This window comes from Leptonychotes weddellii, chromosome 7, assembly GCF_054177405.1.
Source record: "Leptonychotes weddellii isolate Sample4059 chromosome 7, ASM5417740v2, whole genome shotgun sequence".
Taxonomy (NCBI): Eukaryota; Metazoa; Chordata; class Mammalia; order Carnivora; family Phocidae; genus Leptonychotes; species Leptonychotes weddellii.
Genome location: NC_138375.1, coordinates 56,641,603 through 56,650,475, shown reverse-complemented (window position 1 = coordinate 56,650,475; position 8,873 = coordinate 56,641,603). Strand labels below are relative to the sequence as shown.

At 48.1% G+C, this 8,873-nt stretch overlaps 1 protein-coding gene across 4 annotated transcripts in view; it reads right to left on the bottom strand.

Annotated features, from left to right (window-relative positions):
- ERGIC1 (endoplasmic reticulum-golgi intermediate compartment 1) overlaps positions 1-8,873 on the bottom strand; it is a 103,770-nt gene that overhangs the window by 53,613 nt on the left and 41,284 nt on the right. For 2 of the 4 annotated variants that reach the window (XM_081826327.1, XM_081826328.1), the window contains exon 2: positions 385-446. In XM_081826327.1, the coding sequence (XP_081682453.1) occupies positions 385-446 (62 nt within the window). Of the gene's footprint in view, positions 1-210; positions 344-384; positions 447-8,873 lie in introns of those variants that run through there. The other 2 variants (XM_081826330.1, XM_081826329.1) reach the window with 2 other exon arrangements.

Genomic DNA, 8,873 nt, shown 5'->3' with positions numbered 1-8,873 from the left:
AAAAAAAAAAAAAAAGAAACCAAAATCTAGTGCAATTACTATTATTATTTAATGATTAAAAACATGCTTATGTCAAAAATTCCAGTAGTCTAAAAGGTATGAGGGCAAAAGTAAGTCTCCCCCAACCCCTGAGCCCCCGTCTCCCCTCCCAGGGGCAATTACTATTGATGATTCCAGGTGTATCCTTCCAGAAACAGACGATGCCTATACCTTGCAGGGTCATGGTGTGGACAGATGAGGAACTATATGAAGGGCTGGCAAGATGCCCATCCTTTCTCCTCTCCTTCTTTCCTCTCTGGTTCAGCAGCTCTGCTCGGGCAGAGCAGGCCCAGGTATGGCATGGGGGGAGGGGCGGGGGGCAACGGCAAGAAGGACACTACTCACTAATGGCCCCGGTGTATGTCGGCTGCGTGAGGTCCTTGGGCACCTTCCTGTAGATGTCAAACCTGCAGAGAGCAAAGGGGACAGGGGTGAGGTGGGTACAAGGGTGCAGGTCTCAGGCAGCAGGGGAGATGGTGTCAGCCAGCATGCCACCTGGTGCGCGAGCCATGGTTCTTCCCAGAACAAGCTTCTCCCACTCTTTCAGGCCACCTCCTCCAGGAGGCCTGCCGGACCCCCCTCTGAGGGGACCCTGCCCTCAGGCTAGTACTGCTAGTACTTTCTCACAACACTTAAACTACCTGAGACGACCTTCGTTTGGTTACGTTTCTGGGTTGGTCTCCGCCCCCCCCATCCCAATGGAACCACCACAAGGGCAGGGACCTTGTCAGGTTTTGTCCTCTGCCATGTCCCCAGACCCTACCATGGGCCTGGGGCGTAGCAGACACTCAGTAAGCACTTGTGGAACAAACGGAACCCATGTCTTGGGCTTTGCTAACAATGAGGAAATAGGGAAACGCAGTCTTTCCTGAGTTCCATGACGGCACTGCATTCTTGCCCGGAGTCACCTCTCCTCCCCCTCTTCCCTTTCCTGCCTCCCCTTGCCCCTCCTGTTTCCACTCCCCCCTGCCCCAGCTCCTGCAGCCTGCCTGTGGGGATTCTCAACTCCAAGGCATGAAGTTAACGTAAAATCCTGCCTGAGGCCCACAGGCTCGGTGTTCGCTTGCCAAGGCTCTGGCTCCGTCAGACAGGGGTTTCCTCCCTACACACGGAGCAGATGCCTTTCTCTCCTATGGGCCCCACCAGAGCAAACGAGGGTCATGGGGGTGGCAGAAGATTTGGGGGCTTGGGAGGAAGACAGACATGGTGCCATTCTGGCCAGCTATTTAATTAAGAGTGCAGGCCTTGGGAGCAGACCACCCTGGGTTCAAATCTTGGGCTGGTCTTCCTTGCTGTGTGACTTTAGGCAAATGGCTTCACCGCTCTGAGCCTCAGTTTCCTTGTTCGTGGCTACGAATACCAGGCCCTGCCAGGTCACTGAGAGGAGTATGGAAATGAGTGCCTGTGGCGGATTTACACAGCATTCACAGAGGAGGCTCCTCACACACTTGGCTTCCTTCCTGTCACTTGAACCTGAGCAGACACTTCTCACCAAGCAGAGCTCTATCACCAGAGCGCTAAGTCCACACCGTGCTCCCCGGCTCTCCAGCAGGACTTGGCATGGTGAAGCCGCCGGCCGCTCCAGCTCTCAGGGGTGACCAGTTGGCACGTGGTTCCCCTTGGGTGATGGGGAAAAGTTGTCAGCACCCCGCTAACCTCACTGCGATGACTTGGAATCTTGCGAAAGATCTGGTATTTGCCTACCGTGCACTCACTCTAATTGCACGTGAAACATGCTGGGTTTCCTAACACCTCAGGGGAGAAGATATTCCTGGGGCTGCCAAGTTAAAAGGCAACACTTTCCCTCCTGCCTGCTCAGCTACCAGTCATCTGTTCTTGGGCCCCTGAGGGGCACTAGTAACGGGCTGGGAGTGTGGTCAAGAGGGAGGGGTCCACATGACTCAATTATCCAGACCTACTCATCTCCCCTATTCTGAAATGCTGACCCCTTTCACTGTGAGAGGCATATGAGAGGTAAGAACATGTATGAACTGTGGAATTAGCCCACCTGGGCTCAAACATGACTCCACACTGTGCGACCCTGGGCACGTCACTGACATAACCGTTCTGTGCCTCAGTTCCTCTGGCTGTAAAATGGGGGCAACAATACTATCTCACAGCATAGCCGTTAGGACCAAGTGGCTTCATGCATATAAAGCACTTAGGACCATGCCTGGCCCCCAGGAAGTACTATAAGAATATTTGCAGTTACTATTATTAATATTCATCTGACTAACATTCATGAACACCTAATATGTGCTAAGTCCTCTTTTAGGCACTAGGAACACACGTATAAAAATTGGCCCTTGGCCCCACGTGCCTATAGTTTAGCAACAGAGACAGACAAGGCAATGGGAAGAGGATGCCGTGGTGCTCCCTCACGGGGTTTGCTGAAGGTGCTGGAGGAACCCAGGAAGTGCACCTGGGGTAATCCATGAAGCTTCTGGCAGCAGGTGATGTCTGAACAGAGCAGGAGGCTTGGAGGAAGGGTGGGTGGAGCCATAAAGTAGTTCAGGTAGAGAGAACAGCAAGAGCAGAGGCCAAGAAAGAGGACTGAGCTTGGCGTGCTGGAGCACGGAGTTGACGGGCACGCAGTGCTAGGACAGGTGGGAGGGCCGGGCACCAGAGAGGCAGGAGGGGCTTACAATCCAGCTTCCCCGTCCAGTTAATATCAGGTCACCAGCCAGGGCCCACAGGCCGAAACTGGGCCTCATAGTGTAAAAGCTATAAACCATCATTCCAAGACTGGGAGTTTCATGGGAAGTCAGAGGCTGCTCAGGGTGGGGAGGTGGGGGTAGCTGGGGGCAGAGATTAGAACCTAGTGAGGGTGAAGAGGGGAGAGATGGGAGAGTGATACACAGGTGAGGGTGGGGGGGGACACACTAAATGAATATGTAAATACAGTGAGGATAATGGGGGCCAGGTGCCTCACTGTTGGGGAAGGTAGGTATACATGGAGAGAAACATAGAATAAACTGTGGTACTAGAGTGGACATGGAGGTTTCACTGTGAATTCATGATTTTCAACAGATACAAATACAGAAATACATGTCATATTCACATATATTTCCTAGCTCATTCCATGAGAGGGTCCAGGAACAGTGACAGCCAGATAGCAAAGAGGGCATCTGATACTCAAATGTTGGCTTTTTTTTTTTTTTTATTTTATTATGTTATGTTAGTCACCACACAATACAAATGTTGGCTTCTAAATATCATTCTTTACTTGGAGAAAAGGCTGGTTCCAGGACTAGGCAGGGAAAAAACAAGATGAACTTGGAGCACCTTCTTATGTCAGAAAGCAAGAAAGTGTTCAAAGAATGATGGGGACACTGGCCAAAGAAAGGACAATGTGAGCATTAAAATCAATAATCATAGGAATAGATTATAACCCATTGAATAAAATAGGAAACCACAAATCTATATAAAGAAATGAATAAATCAAAAGTATGATGAGGAGCAGGATATTTCTTCAAAGTACCTCCCCACAAAATCCTTTTTAATTACAAAGGGAAAAAGAGTAACTTTACAGTTGAGAAACTTGACATCATCTTAACCAAGTGACCAAAATGAGTGTCACCAATAAGGAGACATATCATGTGCCTCCTGATCTGACATACTGGGGAAGGCACACCATAAAGTCCTGTGGGGGATCTTGCTCAGAATGTAAAACCTCAAATGAATCATGAGAAAGCAACACACAAATCCAAACTGAGGGCTCATGAGTGGCCGGTACTTGTCAAAAGTATCAATGTCATGGGGGCAAGTAAAGGCTAAAGAACTTTCAGAGATTGGAGGAGACTAAAGAGACATGACAACTAAATCATGCAGGATATCCTGGATGAGAAAAAGGACATCAGTGGGACAATGGCTGGGATCCGAATAGGATCCATGTATCAATTAATACCTCTGTATAGTGTTGTTTTCCTGGTTTTGATAGTGGTATTTTGGTTATGTAAGATGGTAGGTAACTTTTGGGGAAGCGTGGATAAAGGGCATATGGGAAGTCTTTGCATTAGTTTTGCAAATTTTTTTGTAAGCCGGAAATTATGGCAAAATAAAAAGTTAAAAAAATGTGTTTAATTTAATGGAATTTAAGAAAAACAATTTAAGGGGGAGATTTCACATAAAAATCCCACACAGCTGCTTTCTTCACACATACTGGATCCCTGTAGGCATCTGATTTTGAGGGGCTGGCTTAACAAATGTTTGCTGGGTGTCAAGAGTATGTCTTTGTTGGGGGTGGGAAGAGTGGGGGGAAGGCTGAGTGAACAAAGGTCTAAGAGAGGAGGGTAGACTTGGGCCAAACTATTGGAGGCAATGGTGATCAAAGGAAAGAGGTGCTTTGGAGAGAATCACTGATGTGAAACCAAGATCACTGCCCAGCTTGTGCTGGGTACTTTTACACACACATATTCACATTTAATTCTTATGATAACCCTGGCAGACACGGATATCCCACTTTTCCAAGGAGAAGACTAAGGCTAAGCTATAAGCCACTTGTTCAAGGTCACCAAGCCCGTGACCAGTACAGCTGGGAATCAAACCCAAATCTGAGTCATAGGCCATGGTCCTTCCACTGCCCTGTATACTTGTGGGAATCAGGATAGAGCTCACCCATTGGTAAGTTAAAGTCTCAAGGTTTTGCTTACTTTTCCACAGATGCTGCCCTAGAGCAGTGGGAAACTCCTGGAAGACATGGACCAGCTCAAAATACATTAATTTATTCAACAGATACATACTAAGCACTTGCTGGCCATATTCTAGGTGTAGGAAAATGGAAGTAGTCAAGGTAGACATGGGTCCTACCTTCATGAAGTTGCCGGTCTAGTAATGCTTTTGACTTCTTGAGAAGGGCCACCTAAACAGAATGTTCTCTAATAACTACCCCATTCCCACACCACAAATCTAAACTGGGGAGTGGTGGTGGGGTAAAGGGAGAGCTGAAAAAGACCCTGGGTACAGAGCTGACCACAAGCCAAGTGAGTCAGCAGTGAATGTCACTAAGAAAACGGGCCACAGGAAGGCTGGTGAGAACCCAGCATGTGACAGACTGGGAAGTGAGCCGTCCTCTCTGACTTACATTAGTCAGTCCCTCATTGTGGTGATGTGGTGATGTGATTAGCTGTGGCCACCCAGTGTCAAGAGAATATGGAGGAAAGGGTAAAGACAGTGGAGGAGGGGGAAAGGGATTCTTACTGTATATCTAGTGTGTGCTCAGCTCATGCTATGCCTTTGACTGGCATGTTCTCACTCAATTCTCTTGGCCAACCTTCAAGTTAGGGATTTTGAGCCCATTTTATAGATGAGGCTCAGAGAGGCTGGCGGTTTAGCTAAGCTCACACACCTGTGAAGTGCCACAGCTAGGAATCTGAATCCAGGCCTAATTCATGTTCTTGCTGCTTTTCCCAACAATGTGGGGACAAACCAAGACCATTTCAGTGGAAAATACATCTTAGGAAAAAAGGTTAAAGAACTGGAATTGCTTAGCCTCTAACAGAGAAAGCGAAAAGATGGATTCTTTATTGTTGTCAAACAAAAAACACTCTTTTCCTGCCCTCCCCCTAGACTGTAATTTTCCCAAAGACAGGACCTGGGCCCTCTTGCTGCCCAGCCCTGCCCAACCCAGGCCCTTGGGGAATTACCTCAATGAATGCATCTGTACAAAGATAAGACCCACTGGCTGGTCTTAACAAGATTAAGACGAAATGGATAGTGGGGAAGCTGGGGCTTCGGGGGTTCCTTGTACTGGATATTGAGAAATTTTCACTTTGAAAGGGGGCGGCAAAGTGGGCTTGACTCAAAGTAAGAGAACCATCAGCTGGACTTAAGGAAGACTGACTGATCTGGATGCCAAGCGCCAGGAGAACGGGAGCCAGTGACTGGAGCTGGGAGGGCAAGAGGTTTGTCACATGCTAGGACAGGATGCAAACACAGAGACCCCACAGGGGCCTCCTGCCTTCAGCACTGCCCACTGTCAGGTCTAGAAGGTACTCTGAGATCACTATATCCAACCCATTCATTTTACAGATGAGAAAATGAAAGCCCCAAGAAGAGGAGTGACTTACCCAGTTCAAGGTATCATTAAACTCAAAATATTTAAAACAGAAACAAGCCAACAAAAAACTTATTAAATCCTTGTTATCTCTTATGCTCTTGAAAAGCCATATGCTAGTGGTTCTCAACCAGGGGCAATTTTGCGCCTCCCCCCCCCACCCCCCGCTGCCCCAAGACATTTGGTTGTCACACTGGGGAGTAGGGGGTGTTCCTAGTACCTAGCAGGTTGAGGCCAGGAATGCTAATACATCCGACAATCCTACAATGCATGGGACAGTCCCCCACAACAAAGGATTACTGGCCCCAAATGTCCGGAGATCTTAAGTTGAGAAACTGTGTTGTATGCAGAGCAAAACTTCACATGTGGGAAGCTCATTTTCCCACTGAGTCTGTGTTCTGTCTGAAAGGCAGCCAGTTGCCTCTGCTCCCGCTGGGTGAAGTCATGGCCACGGCCTCAATTGCCCCCACGGAGACCAGGAATCTGGATTAAGCAGCTTTTCCCTCTCCCTTTTGCTCTGTGCCTGAGAAGGAAGAGCTCACTTGGAGAGACCTGGGCAAAGGAACCCACAGAGAAAAATGTCTACCTGGACTTGTGGCTTACTATCATGGTCCAATAGGTACCAGCGTCACTATTTTAATCAAACATGCTGAATCTATGCCTCTAACTCATTTTACCTTAAGATAAAACATACATCGACATTAGTACTAGAAGTCGATGAGACTACAGGATTTACTTAACAGAAATTCACTTTACATGCCATACCTAGCCTACTGAGTGAGGAATGGCTACATGACCGCACCCAAAATAAACACGCATAAGTCTTCTTTTGCTCCCAAGCAAGGAAATTGCCGCTGGAAATCTCTGACTAATGGATTTCTTCTGTAATTTCTTTTCATAGCAGAATGCCTCAGCTTTGCTATTTTAACTTTTGCTGCTCGGGACCTCACTTCTCCCCTGCTCCTGCAGATGAATCTCAGATCACTCTGTGGCTCGCCATATGTGGGCGGCTACCAGGCAGGCACTCGTGATGTCACTGTTTCCAAGGCTTAATGAAATTAGACGCCATTTAGGAGCAAGTCATTGGAAGTGGTGGGTCATTCGTCCCAAAAATAGCCAGCAAGGCTTTTCGTTGGTGCTTTGGCCTGGTCACCCCTGCCCACCAGCCTGTCAGAGCCTTCGGTGCCAAGTACCAGGGAGTTAGGTGAAAAGCGTGCCTGTTTACTCACTTGTCATTTCTTCCACCTTACTGAGAACTACCGGGGGGTGTGTGTATGTGTATGTGTGTGTGTGCGCATGTGCGTGCACATGCGTGTGCATGCCGGAGGGCACAGAGAGGTAAATGAACACATCGGAAACAAGCATGGGCACAGAAAGAACCAGTTCTTCTCTGGTTCTGGAAAGAACCAAGCACCCATTCTATCGAGCCCTGGAATCACTCTCACAGCCCCCCGAATCCTGTCCTTGACATTCAAACCGCTAATGTGAGCCTACACCAATCTTCCCTCTGTAAAAAGAAAGGAAAAAAAGTCTGTCTCCCTCTCTAGCCCAGAGAGAGGAGCTCAGAGGGTGAATAATGACTCTGACACCTACATCACGGCTGCCCCGCACCGTGAGTGACGACCGTGCACCCAGCCGTGGACTCAGACTTGGCATTCATTAGCGCACATCCTTTTTACAATCTGTGCAGTAGATATCATCCTTCCTCCTATTTCACTTGCCCAGGACGCAGGCGCAGGATTCAAACGCCTGCAGTCTAGCTTCAGGGCACATGCTCTAACCACTGTCCCACATGCCTACGTGAAACAGGGACACAGGCCAGGAGCTGGAGGAGTGGAGGTCTGGGTGGTGACCCTCTGTGCACACAGCATTACCACATGCATAGTCTTCTCTCTCCAGCCCATCCCCCAGGGTTCTCTCTCTAAATCTTGGTGCCTGTGTGGAGGTCTCGATCAATAGGGTGTTCCCCCAGCTCCAACTGCCTCCACTGTGACCTTTCCCATCCCAGAATACCTTCTCTGACCACAAAGTCCTGGTCTTTCCCCTCTCCTCCTTCCCACAGAAGCCACCAAGTCTGGCCAAAGAGGAAGAAGAGCTTCTGAGGCAGCCTCCCCGACCTCCCCAGGCTCTGTGGACATATACATTCCCGGCACGGCCCCAAGATGGCTGTAGAATCCTCCATTCCTACTGGACTGAGACGCGTCAGATCTGTTCCTCGATCTCCTGTGGATTGTGCAGGGCTTCACCCATTAATGGCATTCAGCAAATTCCAGATGAAAATACAAAATGACATATGTGCAGGCTAGTCATCACAGCACCAGTTGTAATAGCAAACTGGGTACCATCTAAATGTCCATCCAAGGGGACCAGTTAATAAACTATAGACCATCCATAAAGAGGAGGAAGATACAGCTATAAAGGGGAACGAGGAAGGTCTCTATACAGTAACAGAAAAAAAGCAAACTGCGGAACACTGACTTCTGTTAAATTTTATGCCTATGTTTTGTGGGGAGGGTAGTGATAAAAATAATTACACCCTTGCTTACATCTTCAAATTTGTGAGGTAATAGCCACAGATATAATTTGTAATAGCCACAGTCGCCCATCAATGGACACATGGATAGACGGCATATCCATACAATGGACTATTACTCAGCAATAAAAAGCAATGAAGTAGTGACGTGAGCAACAACACGGATGATTCTTAAAATAATTATGCTGAATGAAAGACAAACGAGGGTACATGTGGTATGATTCCATCTACATAAAATTCTCAAAA